The sequence below is a fragment of the Nilaparvata lugens genome, chromosome 3, assembly GCF_014356525.2.
Source record: "Nilaparvata lugens isolate BPH chromosome 3, ASM1435652v1, whole genome shotgun sequence".
NCBI classification, from domain to species: domain Eukaryota; kingdom Metazoa; phylum Arthropoda; class Insecta; order Hemiptera; family Delphacidae; genus Nilaparvata; species Nilaparvata lugens.
In genome coordinates, this window is record NC_052506.1 from 40,309,799 (window position 1) to 40,337,356 (window position 27,558).

At 37.4% G+C, this 27,558-nt stretch overlaps 1 protein-coding gene across 3 annotated transcripts in view; it reads left to right on the top strand.

Annotated features, from left to right (window-relative positions):
• The window catches only part of LOC111044099 (zinc finger protein Gfi-1-like), a 122,675-nt gene that overhangs the window by 38,345 nt on the left and 56,772 nt on the right, over nucleotides 1-27,558 (top strand). For all 3 annotated transcript variants that reach the window (XM_039423795.1, XM_039423794.1, XM_022329167.2), the window contains exons 3-4: nucleotides 23,917-24,286; nucleotides 25,168-25,406. In XM_039423795.1, the coding sequence (XP_039279729.1) occupies nucleotides 23,917-24,286; nucleotides 25,168-25,406 (609 nt within the window). The remainder of the gene's footprint in view (nucleotides 1-23,916; nucleotides 24,287-25,167; nucleotides 25,407-27,558) is intronic.

Sequence of the window (27,558 nt, forward strand, 5' to 3'; positions counted from 1 at the left end):
GCACGACGCTCGCGCTCGTGACAAAGCTCGCACAGAGTGTGAGCCGAGGGTTGAGAGATGCCAAGAAATCTCGAGTATCTGCTTACAGCTGCATCATTAATTCCACCGTCTCACCAATGAGCGTCTTTATTGCTTGAATCGCCGTCTTAATTCCAATCAAGAATAATGTTTTATTCTCCATAGTTACTATAGAAGTGCAGCATTTCTGTATATATATATATATATATATATATATATATATATATATATGAGATATATGAGGTACAAATAACAAATGGAAACAATAGTCACTAACGGTAATCACTAGCATTTTATTGTGAGAAGCTTGTTATGGTGTTATGTTGTCAGGGAAAGAGTTGTTCAGTAGTAAATGACAAAATGTTCAACGTAGGAACAATTCTCATGTAAGTTAAGCAATATTATATCTAAAACATTTATGAAAGTTGCTTGTTCTAACTGGTGAAGATATGAAACCAAGAGACACTTCTTGTAGTTGCAAACTATAGTTATTTCACCAGGAGAAGAGCTCTGCTTGCTATTTGAAAACCATTGTGAACAATGAAAACCAGAGCTCACCTCCTGGTAATCCAACTATAATCAAATTGTCGATGATGGAAAGACATTAATCCATGCTGTGGATGATAATTCTGAAAATTTATGGATATGATTATTATCAACAATATGAGAAAAAACCGTGAATAGATACGACGTAGATATTTCTAGAGAATGCCAAGAAGTCTAGCAGGCCAGTCTTGTACAACAAAGGAAGAGTTAACTGTATTCTTGATCAAAGTTATTGGCATTAGAAACACGAAAACTATGATGAACAAGTTCTATTGATAAGTGACGAAGAACTTGAGGATAAAGTCATTGAAGGTTCATTCCAGGATGATGATAGAATGTTTTAATTATTTCAGAAAAGGAAGATGTGGATTAAATAGCATTTTTTCTGAAAGATCATCTAAAAGATATTAATAGTATATTTTCTAATAGTATTCTTTTGTCACAAGGAACCTCCCCTTCAAACCGGTCATAACAGTTTAAAAATGTTCCCATATTTGTAAACGATTCAATCGATACGATATAGAGTAGCCTTCATGGCAAACTCTACTCTACCTGTAGTCATAAATATTAGTTTGTACATTGTTGACTTACCGATATTGGGCCACACGCGCCTGCGCAGATCAGAAATAGATTTGTCAAGAAGGGACACGGCCATAAAACATCCAACCAGCTCAAATACAAATGCTCCACTCTATTTGCTTGTGCATAAAGCCCGAAGCCAGAGGTGACTTTTTATTATCGGTCGCGCCCCTTGTTCTGTCAGGACAATGCTTATCTTGAACGCTCGCAGGGTACGCTCCCTGTTCACTATATATTCTAGTCAACACAGACCTCTTCCAATATCACTCTACTTCCATGGAAATCAAATCTAATGAGAAGGAAGCATGTCGTTGTGTGTTCCTTTTTCTAGTAAGGTCAACTCTAAGTAGGTTTACATTTCATAAATCATCTTCCCCCAACAATACTCAGGTACTAGCTCAAGTAAATAGTCAATAAATTTCTGCTCTGTACGGTATTGATTATATCATCGTGAATTATGAGGCCCAGATCTATAGGCTAACAATAAATTGATAAATACGATTGAAAAATCGTCTAAATGGAAGAAAACAGAAAATCGTCTATTGTAATAGAAACAATATAGTGTGTAAACTGAAAGAGACACGTATAAAGACATATATACTTATATTACTTTATCCATTATAAATATTCAATTACCTATTCCATACTGATTCGCTTCCACTCTTCATTGAATCAACCATCAGAGTGATTACATGAAACAGTGTGTACTTGAACTAGTTGTAGTACAACCAGCACTGATAAATAAGTCTTCTATCGAACAATTTATGTTGATGATGAGCTATATCTCATTTCACAATTCCCCACTCATTCATGCATCAGTTGAAACGTCATAGCAATACAATCACAATGAACTATAAAATAAATATCTACTGTGGAGATGAACTCGTTCGACTTGTAGAGAATAGAACTTTAGAAAATACTTCTCAAAAGTTCGAGCTACAGTTATAGTTAAAGTTGAAGTTTAAGTAAGCTACAGTTACAGTTTCATTATGATTAGAAATTTAAATGACTGATTGATTCAGGTGCAATAATAATTACTTATATGTTCTCAATAAACCAGTAGAGAATATATCATTCATGTATAGTGAAAACAAACCAATACACACGTATTGGAGTTTCAGATGCAATTATTGGCCACATGGTAGTGTTATGACAGAAAAAAGCATTCCTTTTCAATGAGCCGCTTATTGGAATCGGAAAACGCTACTTTTGCAAACAGCAATTGCAAGCGTACGAAACGATAATTAATGCAGACTTGTTTTCGGCAGCCGATACAGAAAAAACACGCCCTTGGCTAAAGCTATGACAATTCGTGCTGATTGTGTCGGATGAGTGGGGGAGGGGATAGGTTGTTGCGTTTCAAAAGACTGCAATGCAAATGAGTTTTGCAGTAACGGGATACTGATTGGACAGGCCGGTTGATTATTTGGGTGAAAGATAATAATTGTTTCTGCAGATCAACCAACCGACGAATGCAGTTTGGTAAATGAGTGCAGGTGTGCGCGTGTGCACGAATACGTTATGAGAGGTTAAAGGAGAAATGCATTCACAATCCAAGTGTGCGAAACCCATTCAATATTTAATTTGCAATGTTTATTTTTGAACACTGCTTTTTTGCAGTGTTCAACCTCAATCGTCGGCGACCATTTGAATATTTGCAACTGCGTTCCGCTGGATCTGTGAGCTGTGTGCTATGAGAGGGTGGTTGATGCATGAACACGGCTTGCACGCCCCTGATATTTGATCGCCAGAAAGCACAGTGGAACGGAGGGATGACAGTGTGAAAAAGCGCGCGTTAGAAAGGGCGCGAGATATGCATGATATGGGAAGCTGAACAAGGAGAGTCAATAGAAGAGCAACGACCTGTGAGGGTTGAAAGAGAACTGCAAATTGTCGACCATGTACAGTATGATGGGACGCAGGGTTGGGGACGATTAAACACGTCCGCATACTAATGACTGTTTAGAGTCCATTTTATAACAAACTAGGAACGAATGAATCACAAACAACATGGTCCCCCCTCCCCTTGGGATCTGTGCTGGCCCTTTGCCGCTATCGGGCGGTGGCTGTGAATCTCATGACGTTCGAAAATAATCATCGTACAGGTTTAGCCGCTGTGGAAATAATGAAAATTCAATCCCCTCGTCCTCCAATTGTCACCTCCTCCACTCTACCGCGCCACTCTGAATAATGTAAAAACCAATCACACACCTTCCCGCGCTTTGTGTTCGTCCTCTAATAAGCTCTACAACGCTTGCTGATGAGTTTCTTTGTTATTTCAATAACACATTTGGGCTGCTGCTGCCGCGACGCCATTCCAGCGTTTTTGTTTCTATTACACAGCCTGTTGACGTTTTTGGATGCTGCTAAAATGTTCACCAAGCTTTGCTCTCCCCATTCAAATTGTATTCCGTATCGGTGAGCTCATTATTATTTGGAAGATTCCACCACTAAATGAATAATGCTTATTCACAATGTTGTTCTCGTATGGATGGAATTCGTAGAACTGTGAAGCTACATATAGCTTTTTGATGGATTAATAAGTTACCATTATACAGGTAGCTACATCATTCATATAGTGAAGCTACAAGAGCAATTATTATTTCTTCAAAAACTGGATTGATATTATTTTACCAACACATTATTATTCAATAATATTATAATATTCTATCTCACCAGCATAACTTTGTAACTGAAATATATTATTTTAAAAAATCAAATGTGGCATATTATTTTTCAAAACATTCATGTACTTGGACTCAAGGTGGGTCTTATAGCTTGCGCTTGCACCAAAGGTGCGAACAGAACGAGTGGGTCGCTGTGTAGATTTCAGTTTCGATCAATGCAACTAATCAGGGGCCTATTGCATGAAAAAATAATTATTGAAACTAACAAAACGTTTTTCCTTTACAAAATGAAACATTTCTCAATAATTCAAAATAGCTGAAACGTTGCACTATTTTCTTTTTATTTTATGTTCTGTTGAATTTTCTAGTTTTTCGAAACTCAATTTGAACGTGGACTATGACAACGCCCAGGGCTGGTTTGAGGGGTAAGCAAGGGGTCGCATAGGACGCCAAAAAAGGGGGCGTCCAAACGCTCTCCAATGTTCAGTATTAGAATAAGAAGAAGACTAGAGTTTTAAAGTTAATTGCCAAATTGCAGTAAAGTTAAAACCCCTCTGTCATCTACTTGCGGACTCACCCGGCAGACGCTCCCCACTCCATCGCCTGTTTGATAATTTTGAGTGGCCTGTACGATAATTGAGCTCTGTATGGTTGGTTCTCCTTATCGTATATAACAATAACTGATTATATGGACACATTCCCTAATGTTTTTGTTTCTTTAAGAATCCTTCTGACGCTCCCTGTTTCAGTAGCAAGTGGTGAAAGAAGTTTTGCCAAGTTGAAACTGATAAAAACGTATCTCCAATCCACCATTTGGTTTTACGGTTTTACGACCAGAGCGACAACAAGCTTACTGGCGTTCTAACTGACTCTACCAATATTAGTTCTCACTGACTCTACTTTTATTCATAATGTGAATAAGTCTCTACCAATATTCGAAATAATATTTCACACGTTCTTAAGAATTTATATTTACTCATATTTTGAAAGGCCTTCTTCTTGTAGTGCGCTATCCGTTTCAGACGTTGGCGACTAGCAGGTGTAACATATTAAAATTTGATAGGCAAGCAAAATCCCTATTTGGAAGAATTTTATAGGTCTGAAGTAAAACAGCTATTCTATTATCGCCAAATGTGATAACAACAATTGAAAGATTAGATAATAATGGGTACCATGGCTAAAATTAGAACAGCCGAATAGGAAAGGAATGTTATGTGCTACTTATTATATTATATAAAGTATTGAAAAATTTGAGGTTAGGCTTAAAATACTTACTGATCGACGACCTAATAATCGATCAAGTCGCATAATGTGAAATCTAGCCAGACACCTTGGCAAAAATTTATTGTAAACAAATGGTATTCAACTAGAGGATTTTGGAAAGCACATGGCTAATTGTTGTAGAGGGAGAAACAACTAATAAATTCTAAAAAAATCTATTATCTGTAATAAATATACATAAACCACCAAATAAAAATAAATTAGAATATTAAGGAAGTAGGATATCCCTAGGCGCATGGATACATTAATGAATTTGCATGAACCAAACAAATTGCAGTAATCGATGGGCGGCAATAGAGAGCCGATTCAAATGTTGTCACGTGGTACTTTAGTACCATCAAATATTTTGGAATGAACCAATGAATTTTAATAGAATTATAAAATGGAAAGAAGGTTAGACCTAGTCAAAGGATCAATGAACCTAAATCGAATATTATTAGCGATTAGGAGTAATAGTATTATCAAAAACGATAAGAAAACAGGCATCATTGTGATTCAACAACTATGAGAATCCATTGGCAAGATTAAAAAATTATAAAGCGACTTACTTATTATTGGCGGATTATAAAAATAAAAGTTTGCATGAACATTGAGGTTAGAATTATTTGTTTACATTTTTGAAAAGAATTAGTCGATCTTGAATAAATCGATAATTATTAGAATCAATGCTGAGCGAATCAGCTGATCATTCGATCAACCAGTATAACAGGTTGAATTATATAAAATTTACTCACAAAGGATATATTATATATACTAAGGAGGTTGATGTGTAGAAATACGGACAACTACTTTTATTGTATAAATATTTATTATAATCTAAGAAGCACAAAAATCCAGAGTATACAAAACTCATATAAAAAACTAAATGTATTATCTATTAAAATCGTATGTTACGGTTTATTTATGAAATTAATTTAAGATAAACACTACATGTATTTATATAAAAACTTTTTATTTAATTTTTTCTATTACAAAGTTGAGGAAGCCCTGATTCCGAGGCGACCAATTGTATTGAGTTTATTGAATTGAAGACCAATCAGAGAGAAGCTTACAAAATTGTTCTAGGAAGAGATAAATTTTTCTGAAAACCTCCTTTTTCTGGCTTAAGATCTTGACCTGAGAGGATGCACATGGAGTTTAGGGTTCTTTCTTCCTTTTAAAATTTTAAAATTATCAAGCCAAACCCTTTTTTAAATGTGAAATATTTGTGTTAAATGTTAAATTATCTGTGAACTCAGTGTTGTCAAAGAGTTCGTAATTTATAATCAATTCCCATAAATATATCTTTAATTCAGAAAGAAATCTATAAGAATCTGGACCACGCGCTAGCCCAGCAGAGACGAAAGGAACCTGCCTAATTAATTATTGGAAATAATTAATCCAATCCACGAGACCGTCAAGAACTTCATGAATGTGAGTGATAAGTCAAACGAGCTCGTTTAAGGTTTTCTGAATATAGTGGGGAAATTAATTAAAAGCGCTATTCAAATCAACTTAAATTAAAGAAAAAGTCACAACGTGTTGAGTGATATCACATAATTCATAAGAACATTTTACAAATTTATTTGATATATGTAGGAAGCTTATTTCCATGCACGGCGCAAACTCATATAATCCCTGAGATCTCATGTTTGAATAATAATTGGTTAATTATTAATTTTGTTAATTGAACAAAGTATATCATATCAAACCTATAGACCAAACAGGTTTTTATTTGCAGAATTTTGTATTGACTGGAAGTCTAAGCATCAGTATTAAATATAATGTATTTATGAATTTGAAACTCACTATTGTGAATGCTAGCAAATCCTGTGATAATTTTTCAGATTTTAGAAAATAATTTATTTAAAGAAAATTATGGATATTGAATATTTTATATACACTGTTCTATGGGAATATATTTTGTGTTTTATGTCAGCATACAAATCACAGAAATTTATTTTATCCTAATTCATCTCGTGATATACAGTTTGAGCTGTTTTAGTACCAACAAATATTCAGCAGCACATAAAATTATTGAATCAAGTAATATTGATCTTATTAAGAGCACTCAGTATTTATCATCCTTTGATGATAATCATATTAGTTTGCCAGAAAGAACATATTGATAATTATATTAATAAGGTTCCAGTTATATCATATAAGGATCCAGAGATCTTCGAGAGCTGGTGTTGTAAGTTGTAAGGAATTTTGGAAGGATAAATTGGTGAATACCTGTATTCATGACGAGCGTTTTAAGAATCAACTAGAAACAACTATAGTTGATCCTTATCATTCTCTAGTGGTACATGGTTACTGACAATCAGTCATCAGATATTCTTTTAATTTCCTCACTGGTATTCTTCAAGAACTTCATAGAAGCAGCGGTAAGAATTATTAATCACAGGTCATTGAACCTTTTGGTGACTAATTGTATTTGGAAATTTCATGCATCTACCACTGAGCTAGAGCTGAGGTTTGAACCCAGTAATTTTGCGAGCCAGACGGCCTTGATTTTTTGTGAATTTATTCGCAAAAGAGGGAATTTAACAACTGCTCTTATAAATATCAAGAACAGTGTATCATCTGTAAGGGATTTGAAATTTACCACCTTACACAGTTATAGCTTCATAACGTGGGGCTCTATCATAAGAGATAACCCTGCAAGGGGCACAACTTCACAATGTATATATAAATATTTCTATAAATATGATAAGAATTTATAAATTATCACTACTCAGTTTATGTATCGGATATGGTCCGAGAAATTATAAATTGTTATACCTAAGATATAGGTAATAATTTAGTAGATTGGCACGGACTATTTGATCTTTTTAATGGCGTAGTAGTGAATTATTTGAATATATGTAAATTTGTAAGTCGGAAATGGAATTGTAGAAATAAGGGTAGAACCTGCCCACTTGCCTGCCAGACGCCACTATGGAATGACACTAAAATTTGTAGAGCATAAGACCCTTAATTAAATTGTACTTTTGAAAGACTTAAAGTTTAAATTCATTAATTAATTTTTCATAAGACTTAGTGATGCTGCATTAAAGCGAAAGTCATTTAAACATTTATTTATTCCCTTGGAGAAGACGACTTCAGCCACCTTTTTCCAGGACGACCAGGAAATTCGGATTGCCGCCAACATCTTGTAAAAATTCAGCATGTGAGTGATAAATTATCGAAATATATAAAGTTAGGGCGCCCTCAGTGCTTCGAGTGAAACAAATATAAAAAGCTAGCTTGTCGGAAAGGTTATAAATATCAAAAATTATTATAAAACTTGCGCAAGTCTTAAAAAGGTACAAAAAATATATTTTATTGGATAAGAGTTGTATCAAATTTACATATCCAAAGGTGCACAGATTAAAGGAATATATCATTTTAATCTTATAATATACATATGCTCACTCAATTATTGATTTTATTCAACAATTTGTAAAGATATAATGTAGCTCTTGTTCACTGGATAAATTGATTTATCTACTTCCATCAGAGGCGGAACCTTGAGCCCTAAGATATATATATATATAATATATATATATATAATATATATATATATATATATATATATTATTGAGGAATATATTAAGACCTATAGATATTAATATATTTAAAATTTATGATTTTTCAATTGATTATTTTTAAGATTTTTGGAAAGAAGATATACAGTGAGATTTTTCAAATCGACAAGCAGCAGCAAGTCGATACCTAAACTGCATGAAAATGAATGCATATTATTAATTAATTAAAAGCACATGGTAACGTTTTGTGCTAAAGAGCTAAAAAGTAGTGAGCCAATCTGTGATATTTTATTTTTGATATATTTGTTCTTATTTATTGTGTGTGCTTGTTGCTCTATATGTTTCTACATTTATTTGGGTTTTGATATTTACTTGTACAATATATATATCAAATTTTTTATGGTGTATCCTTTTTTCGATTCCCCACTTCCATGCATGACCAATCTCATATTTATTTATTGAAATATTAAGAATTACCATTCAATTTTATTCTTAATAGAATGAGCTAGTTTACTCAGCAATATATTGCATTGATAATCAAATCCCTGGAAATAATACGTTCCAGAGATTTATATAAATTGTCCAAGAGCAGTAAACTGCGGGAGCTCCTGAGCGAATTTATAAGAACTTTATCTAAGTTGTATTCTGAGAACCATAACCAGAGTTATATATTTTTGCACTCATGCTTTACCGACTGCGGCCAAGCCAGGCAAGCCGTTATTCACAAAAATAACGTCAGACAGGGCAAGTCTGACTCTGTTGACAGCAATTCTGAGAAGTTTAACAGATGTCTTCCCGGTCCATTCCCTAAGATTGTCTGACCAGCATATCCTTCGTCTTCATGTACCTATCCTTCCATCTATTTTCCTCTGCATGATGAGCTGCAGCAGAGTGTGTATGGACTCATTTCTCATTATGTGTCCTAACTATTGAAGCTTACGGATCTTAATGGTAGAAGATATAAATTACCGATCCTGGCACACCATGTGCTCCACCTAACCTAACCCAACCTAACAAAAATCCAACCCAACCTGACCTAAGGTCAAGGTCAAGGTAAAAGGTCAAGGTCAAGGTCATGGTCAAGGACGAGGTCAAGGTCGAGGTCAAGGGTCAAATTCAAGGTCAAAAGTTTGGAAGAAAAATAAAAAAAAAATTGAAAAAAAAAGAAAACTTGAGAATGAAGAATCAAAAATAAATAATAATAAATCAAAATCATATCAGAAGGCCTCCCACTCACTCTGGAGTGTGTATGTAGTGTGCACAACAGTGGGAGGACCATCAGTGTTCAGTCAAGAGCCATATAAGACACATCTCCTGTTCAGTTCTAGTCCCAAGTGTTTCAGCACACTGCAGCACAGCCACACACTGTGAAAAAGTTTCCTAGGACGCACCACCACCAGTTTGATCTTCAATTGTGTAGAAAGGTTAGTAAACAAATGTTTTTATAGTATGTTTTGGAAAGAGATAGAGGAATTTGTTTCAAAGATGAAGCTGTATTGATTTATTATGATTGGTGTCACTTTAATGTATTGCATAGCATATTATGTGAATAATAGTCTTCATGCTTGTTGAGCTCTATGAGTGAAATGTCAGCAGCTTCATATGATTCTGATGATTTTTGGTATAGCACCTCATAATGTAATGCATAATATATTTTGTGAATGAGTATGTTTCTGCCTGTGGAGCTCTAAGAACAATATGTCAACAATTGTAGACAATGAACTGTGGTTAGGTTGGGTCTGCAGAAGTTACTAGTAACTTCTTCCAACCTAACCTAACATCAGAATATTGATTTCAAACATTGTTCTTTCTGAACATACCACCATCCTATGATTGGCTATGATTGATCAGTAGCATATATATATAGTAATTGTATGCTGAACATCTAGAGCAAGTGCAAGACATGTCATTCAAGATGACTGTGTCACTCTAGATGATCGCTGCCTACATTGCACCCTATTATTAATCTTCTTGTATACATGTTACAGATGAACAAAGCTACCAGATGCCAGCAGACCAGCAGCTTGTCAGGAGAGTTTTGTATGTTGGAGGAGGCCTTCAACAACCTTCGGACACTCTTCTACAACAAAAACTCTCCACTCAATCCAGCAAAGGATTTCCACTTGCTACTAAACATCTTACAGACAAAGATCATTGATGTTATAGGTCAGGAGTTCCAGACACACAGGCCAATCAAGGTTAACCTAGTGTTGGAGGCTACATACCAATTCAGCCACCTTGATGAGAAGAACATTGAGCAGGGAGAATTTCAGAATGTTGCCTTTAAGACTCCAAACTATTCAATATTCAACGTCAGCAATGTTGTTGGAATTATCAGGGAGGCATGCAAGAAGATTTTGGAAGAAGAGGCCAAGTTCGAGGGCAACTCTAGTGGATGGAGACTTCTCATCATTGACTGTCTCCTCATATGCATAAGCAAGCACAAACCACTTTGAGGATCTTCCTACATTGAACTGCCAGCCAAAATTGCAGCAAGAAAAGCCATCATCAATCCGAAGAATAGCGATCAACAATGCTTCAAGTGGGCAATCCTTGCCAAACATGTGCAAGGAGCAAATCCTCAATGTGTTAACAATGTATATCATTAGCTCGTTGAAAAATACAATTTCAATGATATCTTCCTCCACCACCATTGATGAAATTGACTGTTTTGAGAGGGATAATCTGAGTGTAACTCTTAATGTATATGGGGTGGATTCCAAGTGTATTATTTATCTGAGACGTTTTGCAAAAGAAATGAAGGGGAATCATTCTGATTTACTACTCCTCCATAACAATGATGGTACTGGAGCCACCACCACCACCGATCAAGACAGCAGTGAGGCCACCACCACCACTCAGGACATCAGTGAAGCCACCACCACCAATCATGGAGAAAAAGAGGAAAATATCAACAGTCACTACTGTTATATAAAAAACTTTGAAAAACTTGTAGGATGTCAGCTCACTAAAGATGAATACTGCATCATCATTTGTCATAGATGATTTACACACTACACCATCAACAATAATGACGAGCAGAGGATGAAAGATCATGAGGAGTACTCCAACAATGAGACTGCTAGAATCATCATGCCTCAACTCAAGGAAGATGGAAGCCCACCAACAATGAAATTTGAGAAACATTTGAATAAATTTAGGCTACCATTGGTGACCTGAATCTATCAGGACGTGTGATAACTAATAGAGGTGAGGAGATTGATATTACTCTGCATTTGGGACAGCATAAGTGAGATAGTGCTATTATTCTCAAAGTGGAATCAGGGATAGGATGTGGAGGTGGCAATGTCTCCCATGGAGGGCGGTCCAGAACCTAGAGAAATAGATAAAAGGAGTGCAAATGCAAAATGTGTCATTTGACATTCAACCTCTGTGAGCATTGACTATCTAAATGAAAAAGGCTGTCAAGTGAGACAACATTAACAATGGGAGTTTTGGATGTGGCAAGGAATGGACCTTCATTGGACACCAGTATCATTGGCCATGAGTACCACTCTCATGCCCTATAAGCTCCAATGCCAACGATGAATTGAGGATACCAATCCAGCAACAGGACATTTATACACTGCCATCTGAGAGCTATCTACATCTGGAGTATACAGTGCTTCGAGCTGCCGACGCTGCTGTGGCTGGAACACCGTATGTGTCTGGATTCTTTGCCAATCTGTTTTCAGAGATACGTTATGGAATCAACAGTGTGGAGGTGGACAGCATACGTAATCCGGGTATCACCAGTCTGATGAAGAATGCTATGACATTCGAGTGAGATGAATGCAGCAAGATGGAAGCGGCCGGCTACAAGTTTAGTTCAACCACTGGTTTTGCCAATTTTGCTGCAGGTGGTACAAAAATGGATGTGCCTCTACAATACCTGCTGGGCTTTGCCAAAGACTATAGACAGATTCTGTTAAATGTGAAACAAGAGCTGGTGTTTAGTTGTAGCCCCATTTCAATGATTGTGTGTGTGTTTTCGGTGCTAATGTTACAATCACACAGCTTTTGTGGAGAATGCCATATTTGGAAGTGACTGATGATGTAAGAATGCATTTGCTACAGATTGAGAAGAATGATACACCAATCAGTATACCATTTCGACATTGGGAATTGTACGAGTACCCAACCTTGCCAAAAACTACAAAACATACATGGACTGTCAAGTCAACAACTCAGCATGAGAAGCAACACTACAAAGTAGTTGGCCTGCAGACTGCAAGATGAGGTGTAGCAGCAGCAAACAGTTCAAAATTTGACAAGGGTAGTATGAAGGATATTTGAGTATTTTTAAACAACAAATACTACCCGTATGAGAGCATTGATGGCGATGATAATCCTGTCAACAACATGTATGTAGCTTTCAATGAAGTCTACAATCATGATAATGCTCTCTCAAGTAAACCTCTACTTGAGACAGGAGCTATAAGCATTGATAATATAATGTTGTTTGCTTTCGATTGCTCCTGCCAAAATGAATCACTAAAAAATGGAAGTGTTGATGTGAGGATTGAGTTTGAAGCTACAAACAACATACCTGCCAATACATGAGACTACTGCCTAATGATTCATGAAATGATCAAAGAGTACCAATCATTGACTAGTCCAGCACAGTCAGCATAGAGCGAATTTATAAGAACTTTATCTAAGTTGTATTCTGAGAACCATAACCAGAGTTATATATTTTTGCACTCATGCTTTACCGACTGCGGCCAAGCCAGGCAAGCCGTTATTCACAAAAATAACGTCAGACAGGGCAAGTCTGACTCTGTTGACAGCAATTCTGAGAAGTTTAACAGATGTCTTCCCGGTCCATTCCCTAAGATTGTCTGACCAGCATATCCTTCGTCTTCATGTACCTATCCTTCCATCTATTTTCCTCTGCATGATGAGCTGCAGCAGAGTGTATATGGACTCATTTCTCATTATGTGTCCTAACTATTGAAGCTTACGGATCTTAATGGTAGAAGATATAAATTACCGATCCTGGCACACCATGTGCTCCACCTAACCTAACCTAACCTAACAAAAATCCAACCCAACCTGACCTAAGGTCAAGGTCAAGGTAAAAGGTCAAGGTCAAGGTCAAGGACGAGGTCAAGGTCGAGGTCAAGGGTCAAATTCAAGGTCAAAAGTTTGGAAGAAAAAAAAAATTGAAAAAAAATAAGAAAACTTGAGAATGAAGAATCAAAAATAAATAATAATAAATCAAAATCATATCAGAAGGCCTCCCACTCACTCTGGAGTGTGTATGTAGTGTGCACAACAGTGGGAGGACCATCAGTGTTCAGTCAAGAGCCATATAAGACACATCTCCTGTTCAGTTCTAGTCCCAAGTGTTTCAGCACACTGCAGCACAGCCACACACTGTGAAAAAGTTTCCTAGGACGCACCACCACCAGTTTGATCTTCAATTGTGTAGAAAGGTTAGTAAACAAATGTTTTTATAGTATGTTTTGGAAAGAGATAGAGGAATTTGTTTCAAAGATGAAGCTGTATTGATTTATTATGATTGGTGTCACTTTAATGTATTGCATAGCATATTTTGTGAATAATAGTTTTCATGCTTGTTGAGCTCTATGAGCGAAATGTCAGCAGCTTCATATGATTCTGATGATTTTTGGTATAGCACCTCATAATGTAATGCATAATATATTTTGTGAATGAGTATGTTTCTGCCTGTGGAGCTCTAAGAACAATATGTCAACAATTGTAGACAATGGACTGTGGTTAGGTTGGGTCTGCAGAAGTTACTAGTAACTTCTTCCAACCTAACCTAACATCAGAATATTGATTTCAAACATTGTTCTTTCTGAACATACCACCATCCTATGATTGGCTATGATTGATCAGTAGCATATATATATATAGTAATTGTATGCTGAACATCTAGAGCAAGTGCAAGACATGTCATTCAAGATGACTGTGTCACTCTAGATGATCGCTGCCTACATTGCACCCTATTATTAATCTTCTTGTATACATGTTACAGATGAACAAAGCTACCAGATGCCAGCAGACCAGCAGCTTGTCAGGAGAGTTTTGTATGTTGGAGGAGGCCTTCAACAACAACCTTCGGACACTCTTCTACAACAAAAACTCTCCACTCAACCCAGCAAAGGATTTCCACTTGCTACTAAACATCTTACAGACAAAGATCATTGATGTTATAGGTCAGGAGTTCCAGACACACAGGCCAATCAAGGTCAACCTAGTGTTGGAGGCTACATACCAATGCAGCCACCTTGATGAGAAGAACATTGAGCAGGGAGAATTTCAGAATGTGGCCTTTAAGACTCCAAACTATTCAATATTCAATGTCAACAATGTTGTTGGAATTATCAGGGAGGCATGCAAGAAGATTTTGGAAGAAGAGGCCAAGTTCGAGGGCAACTCTAGTGGATGGAGACTTCTCATCATTGACTGTCTCCTCATATGCATAAGCAAGCACAAACCACTTCGAGGATCTTCCTACATTGAACTGCCAGCCAAAATTGCAGCAAGAAAAGCCATCATCAATCCGAAGAATAGCGATCAACAATGCTTCAAGTGGGCAATCCTTGCCAAACATGTGCAAGGAGCAAATCCTCAATGTGTTAACAATGTATATCATTAGCTCGTTGAAAAATACAATTTCAATGATATCTTCCTCCACCACCATTGATGAAATTGACTGTTTTGAGAGGGATAATCTGAGTGTAACTCTTAATGTATATGGGGTGGATTCCAAGTGTATTATTTATCTGAGACGTTTTGCAAAAGAAATGAAGGGGAATCATTCTGATTTACTACTCCTCCATAACAATGATGGTACTGGAGCCACCACCACCACCGATCAAGACAGCAGTGAGGCCACCACCACCACTCAGGACATCAGTGAAGCCACCACCACCAATCATGGAGAAAAAGAGGAAAATATCAACAGTCACTACTGTTATATAAAAAACTTTGAAAAACATGTCAGCTCACTAAAGATGAATACTGCATCATCATTTGTCATAGATGATTTACACACTACACCATCAACAATAATGACGAGCAGAGGATGAAAGATCATGAGGAGTACTCCAACAATGAGACTGCTAGAATCATCATGCCTCAACTCAAGGAAGATGGAAGCCCACCAACAATGAAATTCGAGAAACATTTGAATAAATTTAGGCTACCATTGGTGACCTGAATCTATCAGGACGTGTGATAACTAATAGAGGTGAGGAGATTGATATTACTCTGCATTTGGGACAGCATAAGTGAGATAGTGCTATTATTCTCAAAGTGGAATCAGGGATAGGATGTGGAGGTGGCAATGTCTCCCATGGAGGGCGGTCCAGAACCTAGAGAAATAGATAAAAGGAGTGCTAATGCAAAATGTGTCATTTGACATTCAACCTCTGTGAGCATTGACTATCTAAATGAAAAAGGCTGTCAAGTGAGACAACATTAACAATGGAAGTGTTGATGTGAGGATTGAGTTTGAAGCTACAAACAACATACCTGCCAATACATGAGACTACTGCCTAATGATTCATGAAATGATCAAAGAGTACCAATCATTGACTAGTCCAGCACAGTCAGCATAGAGAGAATATAAAATACTTATGATCTGGATTGTGCAGGTCATTCTTATTTGGAGCATTGAGTGATACAGTCATGTTCAAGTCAGCAACTGTTACCTTCCCTACTAGGGAAGATGGAGAGATAAGTGAAGGAGAGGATGTGGTAGACAAACCATTGATGAAGGATGCTTCTACAAGTACTACTGACCTACATACTGCTTCTGATGATGGCGTGGTATTTGAGGACTGTAGTAGAGACAACAGCTGTAGCAATTCTGGAGACAACAACTTTGCAACATTTACACTGAGAAGAGCTAGCAACATTTTTGGTCCACTACCATTCTACCTGATAAACTTTCAAGGATTTGAAGGACTGGGCCATGATTTCATTGTGAAGGAGATGGCAGTACTGGAACATGATGATAATCATCATGTAACAACTCATCACTACTTTTTCAAACCACCCTACCCAGATATTCTGTTGAGAGCTAGTGCAGTGTTTGACAACAATTGTCTACATCAAGCTAAACATGGACTAAGATTGTCAAAGGAGCCAGTCAACAACATCTTCCCTACAAAGCTCTGAAACCAATTGTTTGCGATATAATTAGACAATTGCTGGCTGACAGCAAACTTGGGACAGTCGATCAAGATCTATGTCTATGGATATGACACAATCGCTCTATTGGACAAGCTGCTGCAGCTGGATGATAAGGAGAATATAGAGTATGTTGACTTGACATCACCCTATCTCTACTACAAGATACCAAACCTGGAGGAATTGCTGAGGACTAGCGCTGGACATGGAAGCTACTGCCTGGAGCATTACCTACTCAACTATGTGGAGTCTGTGCAGAAGAAGCTGACTGGATCAAGGAAGGAGCCTATGGATGCACCACTACTCTGTGCACTCAATATTGTGAACTCAACCCATGATTGGATTATGAAAACAATGCTTGAAGATAGATATTTTTGTTGTAACCTTTCCATGTCAATAAATAAACATTCATTTTAATTTACTGTTTTATGATACACTTTCACCCCCACCACCATCATTATAGGCTACATGTAAGTGGAGACGTTTGTCTCTTGAACATCAGTCAATCGCTAACTGTTGACAATGTCATACTTTAAAGGCTATGTTATGTTTGGTGATAGCCAACGAGTACCTTTGGATACTATCTACAGTTTCAAGTATAGTGAAGTAGCTGTTGTAAATTTGGATGAAGTCTCTAATTGGCAAAATGAGGATGTCAAGATTGAATTGATCTTTGATGATTGTTCATCCCGAAAGTATTGGTGTAAATTTGAATGTGGTGACAAGAGTCTAACTCTTATCAGCAACAAGAGGAAGGTCACCTTTGCAGGATTCTCATACTGCAGAGATGATGGATGTGTGAAGAGATTTTGAAGAGATTTAGAGTTACTGAGGGCTGTCCAGGAGACCCTGCTCTACTCATATCTATCCACAGTGCTGCTTTTCGGGAAACTGTACAAACTGATGGAGTATGCAGCATTTCAGAACGTGAGGAAAGGTCGGCAGAGGTCTATCATGAAACCACCAAAAATAGAAGAGGATTTCCAATCACTAATATAGATATTCTGTTTTATAATGGAAAATAAATGCATATATGGGAAGAATAAAAATATTGTTTCCTCTTCTCTACCCACTAGTGATAGGTATAGTTGAGTGTTCTGACTTGTACATACGAAAAAATATCTCCTTTGATTCTGTTGATACTGACCTTCAAAACTTACCATCACCGCTTTGGATTCAAACCTGGAACCTCTGACTTGGAAAGCTGACATGCTAACCACTACACCATAGAGGATTTATGTTTGAAGACTCAAATTATATGGAATAAGATATTTCTTCCTATATCACTAATGATAAAGAGGAATTGAGAAATAAGTCATGATATGGTGACATCATCATAGATCTGTTGAAACAGTTAAAGTTATCCCCACCACCACTTTTCTCTGTTTGGTATAAGAAGGCTTGTCAGCACTGAGAGGTATCCAGTCTACTACAACATGTTGTCAAACAGTGAGATATGTCTGCGGTATGCAGTGATTGAGCTTGAGGAGGAACTATATAATCATTGTATTATCCCGTTGACAGACTTTGTCAACGATGCATTTGGAATCATGTCCAGATCATGATTTTAACATTTGTGCTTGCTTCAGACTTCGGGATAAATGACAGGCAGTTGTCAATGCAGTAAGCATGGACAGCGTTCTCTATAGAAGAGGTGATATTCATAATCCATTGGAAAATACAGCTGTCAGCAATGGATGTATGCATCAGTTCCTGACCGATGTCTTCACCCACACTATGGAGAATATGAAGGATGGAATCAACAAATTTATAATGCAGCATTGCCCGCCTGGACTCCCGATCAAGTTTAGTATGCTGTTTGATGACACACAACTGTTGTTGAAGACATTCTTCAAGCTGGGACACAGCATGGTCACCATTGTGGATCTCCAACAGATGCCTGACTAGAAGAACAAGGATGTGAAAATTGTACTGAACTTTTTTGATACGCAAGAACACTATTGGTGTGAATTCAAATGCGGTCTCCAAGAACTGACTCTGTTAGGATTGGGCAAGGAGAAGATTATATTTGCAGGCTTTTCACTGGTTGAGGGCACTGATCGGGTTAAGAGATTCAGGATTGAGGATGGAGAGTCAGGTGATCCAGCTTTTGGAATAATCATTTTCAAGGCAGTTGCTTCCAGAATCATGTGCACACCTTACAAATTCTATGACAAAGATGATGATCTTTCTTGTGATGTACCTGATCGATAGTGCAGAGTTTGTGAGCATGAGGAGCTGTCAGCTGAGAGGTATCATAGGACCAATGATTATAGAAGAGGAGAGAAGCTGTTTCATTTGTATATTCTCTTCAATAATTAAGATTTGTTAATAGATACTATATACTTGCATTATTATTCAACTTCCTTATCACTTGGCTATAAGTACATTATGATGTCATACAGACCAGTTGAAACATGAAAACTTTCCTGTTGAATCATAGTTGATCTATTGAAAGAAGTTATCTCAACAAAGGTATCCATCATGGTGTAACGGTTTACAAACAATTACACCTACCCTCTATCTACCTACATTCCCTTAACCTACCTATATACAATAGAGATTCAAACACAGGACTCTAGAATGGAATGCAGAAGCGCTAACCATTATACCACAATGGATATCTATTCACTTGTTGCTTATCTATATATATAAATGCGAAATGGCACTCACTCACTGACTGACTGACTGACTGACTGACTCACTCACTCACTCACTCACTCACTCGCATAACTAAAAATCTACTGGACCAAAAACGTTCAAATTTGGTAGGTATGTTCAGTTGGCCCTTTAGAGGCGCACTAAGAAATCTTTTGGCAATATTTTAACTCTAAGGGTTGTTTTTAAGGGTTTAAAGTTCGTCTTTTAGCATGTATATTCTTCTTCTCCCAATCTCTTAATTATAATTGAAATTTCCATATCATATGTTACTATAGAACTATAATCTAAATAGAGTACTTCTTCGAAACAGTTGTTAACTGGCAACTAAATTAATAATTTTGTCAGGTTGGCATTAAGTTGAGTTGACTTTGTTAGGTTGGCACCAAGTTGAAGATTTAAATGCATTTATCACGGAAAAATTGATTGGGCACTGCTACTTCAATCCTGGGAATATTATATTACTAGCCATCAGGCTCGCTTTGCTCGCCATATTCGATTAGCCAGACATTTAGTCTGGACCCCCGACTGGATTGTCCTAACATATGATAAAAATGCTGAAATGAAAAATGCAGGCGAGCGAAGCAAGCCTGCTGATCTCATTCTTGGATGAGGGGGTCCAGGGGGCGGAGCCCCCTGGCTAGACGTATATGGCAAGCGAAGCGAGCCTGACGGCTAGTTATGTATACTTTAACAACTATATCCAAGCTCATTGCAGCTTCATGAACATGTGAGCTGAAAGTGAACACTGACTGAACACAACTGAACAGTGACTGAACTGTGACTGAACACTGACTGAACAGTGACTGAACACTGACTGAACAGTGACTGAACAGTGACTGAACCCTGACTGAACAGTGACTGAACACTGACTGAACAGTGACTGAACACTGAACACTGAGTGAACAGTGACTGAACACTGACTGAACAGTGACTGAACACTGACTGAACAGTGACTGAACACTGACTGAACAGTGACTGAACACTGAACACTGACTGAACAGTGACTGAACACTGACTGAACAGTGACTGAACACTGAACACTGACTGAACAGTGACTGAACACTCATCGAATACTATTAGATACTGTTCTGGGAAATATAAGTAGAGTCTGAGATATATTACTTTCAACATGAAGAGGAGAAACTCATTTCTCCCTCCACAGTTTATAGCGTAGACGAAGACAGACATCCTGTGCACAATTGGATGCGCCATGTCATTTTGCTTCATGTTCTTGTGATGAAAACATCCCTGTAAACGACTTGGAACATTGCCAGCAATAGCTGCTGGAGGGGAGTGTTGGTGCATCACATTGCAAAGCTCTCTCACACAGACACAAAAGAAGGAGAATGCTGTGAGTGATTAGTAGAGGATAAAGCATCGAACCTCTCCGTCTTCAAGAAAGAGCCATGTTAAAAGTAATTTCTCTCCCACTTTAAGATAATATATCCCTTGTGATTCAATGATTTGTTCACATTCTAGGATTCATATATGAGACTCTTGAAAGCATACATGCTACCCAATACACTGCAGAGGATATCTCATTACTGTTTGGATATTCAAGCTCCTTGTAAATGGGTAAAGAGGATTTGAGGAATGAAAATTAGTAATTTATTGCTACTTTCATTGAACATATTATACTATTTTATTGAGGAAAACGGTGGCGGTGTGTCCTAGGATACTTTTTCACAGTGTGTAGCTGTGCTGCAGTGTGCTAAAATGCTTGGTTCTAGAACTGAACAGGATATGTGTCTTGTATGGCTCTTGACTGAACACTGATGGTCCTCCCACTGTTGCGTACACTATATACACACTCCAGAGTGAGTGGGAGGCCTTCTGATCCATTTTTGATTTATTGCTATTTATTTTCCATTTTTCATTCTTAAGTATTCTTATTTTTTGTATTTTTTTCCAATTTTTTCTAAATTTTCTATTTTCATTTTTTTTAAATTTTTTCCTTTTTTCCCAAAGTTTTGACCTTGACCTTGACTTTGACCTTGACATTTTACCTTTGACCTTGACCTTTACCTTGACCTAGACCTTGACCTCGACCTTGACCTTTGACCTTGACCTTAGGTTAGGTGAGGTGGGATTTTAGTTGGGTTAGGTTAGGTTAGGTGGAGAAGTCTAGCACATTGTGTGTCAGGACCAGTAATTTATATCTACTGATGGTGTTCTGAATTTCTTTAAATTTCTTCATCCATCTTAGAACTTCTTCATTTGTTACATACTCTGTCCAAGATATTTTGAACATTCTTTGGTACAACTATAATACTAAAGCTTCAATTTTCTTTTTCAATGTCCATGACTCTGCTCCATACAGGAAAATAGAGAATATATGTAACACCTCAGAAGTCTGATTTTTTGCAATGTTAACATCACGGCTCTTGAAAACTTCGTCCATTGCTGCTGAAGGCAGCTGTTGCTCTGGATATGTGTGACATAATATCTCTTGTGTCATGTCCCACTTTTCATTTCTTTTTGTTCCCAAGTAAATTGTGTTTTCCACTCACTCCAACTTCTGGTGATTGATGAATATTTGGGCATTATTTTCACTATGAAATTTATTTTTATTTTGAAATTTTTTCATTCCCGATAAAAATGACACTGATGTAATAACATTGGTAGATGAAATAATAAGGTAGTCCTTGTGCTATTATATTATCGTTTCTGTGTTTGGAGATCAACATGAATTTTATTGATATCAAGACCTACTGCAACTATTCTGTTCACTAGACGCTGTAGACCTTCTTCACTATCAGCAAGTACTATGGTGTCATCTGCATACCTTATATTGTTAAGTCTCTGACCTTGTATTGGTATGCCTTCCTTGTCCTCACCATCCAATGCCTCTCAAAAGATCTGTTCAGAATAGCAGTTGAACAACAACGGTGACAAGACACATCCCTGTCGAACTCCTTTTCTTATCTTTATCTCTCCTGTTGTTTCTCCATCCACCCTCATTGACCACACTACAGGTTCATGATTATCCTCAACACCTTTTCATGAATGCCTGTTCCTCTCACTATTTCAACCATTTTCTCATGTTTTACCCGGTCAAAAGCCTTCTGGTAATCAATTAGGCAACAAAAAACATCACAATTTACATCTCTACACCTTTGGACCAAAAATTTCAAAGCAAATAATGCTTTTCTCGTTGCCTCGACAAAACCAAACTGACTCCCAGATATTTGTTCCTCACATCTCTTGTGAATTCTTCAATGAATTATTATGAGGGAGACTTTCAAAAGGTAGCTCATGAAACCTATGGTACGGTGGTCCTCACATCTCTTTGCCCCCGGCCTCTTGGGAAGAGCAATGAATTCTGAGACCAACCAGACATGCGGTATATTGCTGGATCAGTATATCTTTTTGAAAAGATTTGTGATGCTCTTGAATCCTTTTTCCTCAAGAAGCTTGATGAATTCCACCTGAATGTTGTCCGGCCCCACTGCCTTTCCCTCTCCTCCATTTGATTAATTGCTGCTTGTACCTCTGATAGCAAAATTATCATTAATCTTTCAAAAGGTATCCAGAGATAATCCTTACAACCATATAAGTGTTTTTTGTTGAGGGGGGGGGACGCCAGAATATTGTTGGCCTACACTAGAAAAATGTCTTGAACTGGCCCTGACAACGTCCCGTTTCGGAAAGCCAATTTTCTGACTCCAGCTGTTCAAAGTCTAGAACTTAGCTAAATCCCGAGCTCGGAAACCGGCCCCTGAAGGTACGTTTTCGTTTATGCAAACTTATCGCACGTCAACCGCTACTGGGGCGGACTTGAACAAAATGGCCGACTGCTTCTGTGTTGAATCATAGGAGCATTTTCGTTTATGCAAATTTCTCTCTGCGGACCAAACTTCGTACGCGTTCGATTGCGGCAGCACTCCTCGAAAAGCAGTCTCTCGGCCATCCGCAGGGGATTCTATCCTCAAATATCTCACAGAAGGTCAAGCAGGCAACAGTCAAAGAAAAGACCAGGAGTAATTGAAAAATGACTAGAAGGTTTAGTGAAGTTGATGATGAAAATTTATTGAAAATATCAGAGAATACAGGATTTTATTCGATCACAAGCATCAAGAGTATAAAAATATAATCAAGGAGAACGAAATTTGGGAAAAAGTCACGACAGATGAAACTGGTGAGACAGAAGGATAATTCCATCATAGCCTTGGCTCAGGTTCTTAACATTGCGACCCAGCTGTGCAAACGAAAACGTTTCATCCACAGTCAATCGCTGATTTTCAGCCATCTTGAAATTGAGCCCGACCCGATCGTGGTTGACATCGGATAAGTTCGCATAAACGAAAATGTACCTTAATAGTCAGCTGGTTATTAGAGGAATTTCTGAAATATTAGCTTGTATTCACTCACGCAATAGGGCTCAGCTGTCAATGACAACAACAGCAGATGAAACTTATTTTCATTTCATTTCACTCAACATTTTTGATAAAGAAATTAATGAAAAAAACACAATTATTGTTGAAGAAATCGTTCTCAATCATTAAAGTGGCCTATGTGCTCTGTTACAGAAGGAATAAAGTTCGGCGTGGACCGACTGGTGGACAGACCGTCGTCGGAGGGGGAGTGTGACGATGACGACGAGGATGATGACGACGCCAGAGGACGTGGCGCTCGCAATGACGTCACCACCATGACAGAAGGCGGCAACTGGCACGATGACGAGGCTGGCTCGGCCGGGGGCCGTGGAGGCAGTAGCTCGCCTGGGGGCCATGGGGGCAGCAGCTCACCCGAGCTGGAGGTGGACAGTCCGCCTCCGCAGCCGCCTCCACCCCCCATAGCAAAGAACTCGCAGGCGTTCTCGGTCAGCGCTCTCCTCAGGCCCGACTTGCCACGACAAAGGCGGCGACCCACATTCACCGAAACTGTCTCTGTTACAAGGTTGGTATTAAAACTATTCTTTGTTATTCAAATGAATCCTGTTGATTCTGTGAATTGAATCTTTTCAATAACTTTTAGCCCCGACAAATTGATTTTTCTGATCAATTTACCATTCTTATCCTATTATCATTGATTCTTGACATCACGCTCCATTTTTTTGCACATTTATATTCTCTTAACCGTTCCTGTTCTTTCCAAGAAATTGTTTGTTTTGATATTGCAATCACCTCAATTATTGTAATTATTCTCTTCCTGTCTTGTCTATGTTTGGAATTTAGCTCAAAATTACAAAGAAATAATACAGCTGGATACAATGATAATGACTTTCGAGACAACATAAACCATTCCATCTATTTCATAATTCTCTCCCTCCATTATCCATTGGAGTTCTACAGTCTCTCCAAAATCCTATGGAGCACGTCGTTCAACTGGACTCAATTTCACTCAGTGAAAATTTATTGCAAAAGCAAAATGGTACAGGGAAACCCTTCTTCCATATCTGATTGTTTTAAATTTTAAAAATTTGTTTTGGTAATGGTAATGAAAAAGGACTCTACTATAGGTTTAAATTATTATCATAGTTTCGAATCACTAGCTTCAATTGTACTTGTTTGATCAAATGGAATTAAATTTGAATAGTATTGATTGATAGTACATCAATTCAAATGCAATTAATTTATGAATCTTTAGCGATCTCTCATTATTTAATATTCCATCATTATTGAATATAATTTTCTTGCCTGTTTACTATTCCACCGAATTTAAGCTATCAAACCCAAATCATCCAGCTTCACGTTATAGTATGATAGATAGCACATAGCTATACTTATTTTCCAAGCAATGCCTTTAGCGTTGCCTCATGTTGCCTTGTTCGATTGCAGATCGCTGCTCTACCCAGGCGGGCTGCCATTTTCGGAGCTGCTGCTGAAGGATTCACCCCCAGTACCCCACCACCTGCTGCGGCCGCATCACTTCGGGGGGGTGGCGGGCGGACTGCCGCTGCATGGATGCCCCGACCTGGTCGACGCCAATCGCAACCTGCTCAGCGGGTCGCTCTACCTCAGTCTGGGTGCTGCAGCCGCCGCCGCTGCCATCAACGCTGTCTCCACGCCTCCTCACGGTAACACATCCTTCAAAATTCAAATATAATTTTCCTTCATTTGCCACTGTGATATATAATAAAAAGTTTACAAAATCATGCTAGAGGTACAATAAACTCTAAATTTTATAGTTTGATATGGAAAATATTAGTTTGGCATTTGGCATTATTTATTTGTCTGTAGATGTGAAATACTCAGAGTTTCTCATGAAGAATTGGGAGAAATCTTTTTGAGTTATCATGAGCCATGAGGTAGAATTTTCCAATAAAATGCTCGTATTGTTATCTTTCTCGAGTTGCATCCTTGGCAGAACTGGAACTCTTTCCATCAACCATGAGCATTCGAATATAAACTAACCTTTTTCTTGAAAAATCATTATTCTTTGGAAAAAAAGACAATGGGAAAGGACAATATTATTATTTTCTGATATTTCTTTTTCCTAGCCAAAACTTCAATATTCCAGATGGAGAAAGTTTCTCTTAGCTGGTACTAGGGTTGGTACTGAATTAGGGATATATTTAGAGGAGTGCGTCCATGGGCTGGCGACCCTGATTATAGCATGTATTCCTATCAAATTATAGTAAACTGGATGTACTATTAATAACTAGCCTACAGTTGTAAATAATTTTTCAATAGCTATTGACAAATTATGAGTTCTCCAACACAATGTTTTGAGCACCATTAGACGAATTGCTAAGGTGATAAAAGAAGTAGAATCAGTTCTTTGAGAACTTACCTACAATAAAATTTCAAGATCTTAGTCCGTAAGATGGACAACTCTGATGTATATGGTAGGCCTTATAAGTTATAATCGGGGATGTCGAACTCCGGACTGATTTCCAATCCCGGTATTTCGGGATTATCCAATATCAATCCCAGGATCCCGGGATTGGCAAAAATCAGTTTCATGCATTTTTAACAAATTGTTCCTCCTAAATTACATGTTCAGTAACAGTGTGTGTAGATAAAAAAAGGCTCATTATAGAGGGAGAGGATGTTATTTAAATGAAACATTAATTAGGAAACAAATTAAAGTTGAACATTCCATTCCTATAAATGTTTTCAAGATTAGGAGTAACTTTTTTCAAAAGCTGTACCACTACTAAATGAAATCTTGTAGAGTTAACTGTATTATCACTTCAACTAGCTATTCTACTTATGATAGAGAGAGAGAAGATATATGATGAATCATTAGACAGATAAGAGAGTTAATAGATGGTGCTTGTTTATTACTGATTTCTGAAGTCTTTTCAAAGTTCTGATAGCTTTTCAAGGGAATTACATCAGCACTATTGCTAATATTGCGCTATCCAGATCAGTGAATATAAATTTAATAGAGAATAGAATTATCAATATACAATAGAATGTTTAATATTGAATGGAATTATTAATATAGTATAGGATTCTTAAGTATAGAATTAATTTTTTTTCTTACTGGTCTAGACTGGTAATTGTGGTGCTGTGTAAACAGAAACAAACGTAGAGGCTTGAAACCGATGTTGAACCGATCAACAACCATTCTGAGAATGACGCGAACCCATTATGTGAATTCTATTTAGCCAATACAGAGTACAGTATATTATGTATATGCAATTGTAGGCTGTGCCTGTAGAATAAATTGGTCAAACACTAAGGCTCAACTCACACTTACGCGACTCAGTTCGAGAAGAGACTCGACTCTAGTAGAGAGCATGTGTGTTTCCAAATGGTGACACTCAGACCAGTCGATTCTAGTCTCCGCGACCTCACCATTCTAAACACATGTCCTCGACTAGAGTTGAGTCTCTTCTCGACCTGAGTCGTATGTGAGTTGAACCTTAGAACAATAAATTAGTCATGCAAAACTCATATTCATCACTGTAGATGAATTCCATATTGAATTGTTTTTGGATAAATACTATTCACAATTTCAGGTTTTCTAATAAAGAAATTCCTGGGATTGACGCTAAGAAATCCCGGGATTGTTAGGTATCAAATTAATAATGGACCGGGATCCCGGAATTGACATCCCTAGTTATAATAAATCAGTATAAGAAATCAATAATATTAGATTCATTTGCAACAAATTTTATACTGAATATTCCTCATAATTTGGTTTTATCAATAAAAATATCAATTCAATATCTATAAAGTGATTTGAAATTATTCGAGAACCATTTATTTTTTGATTCG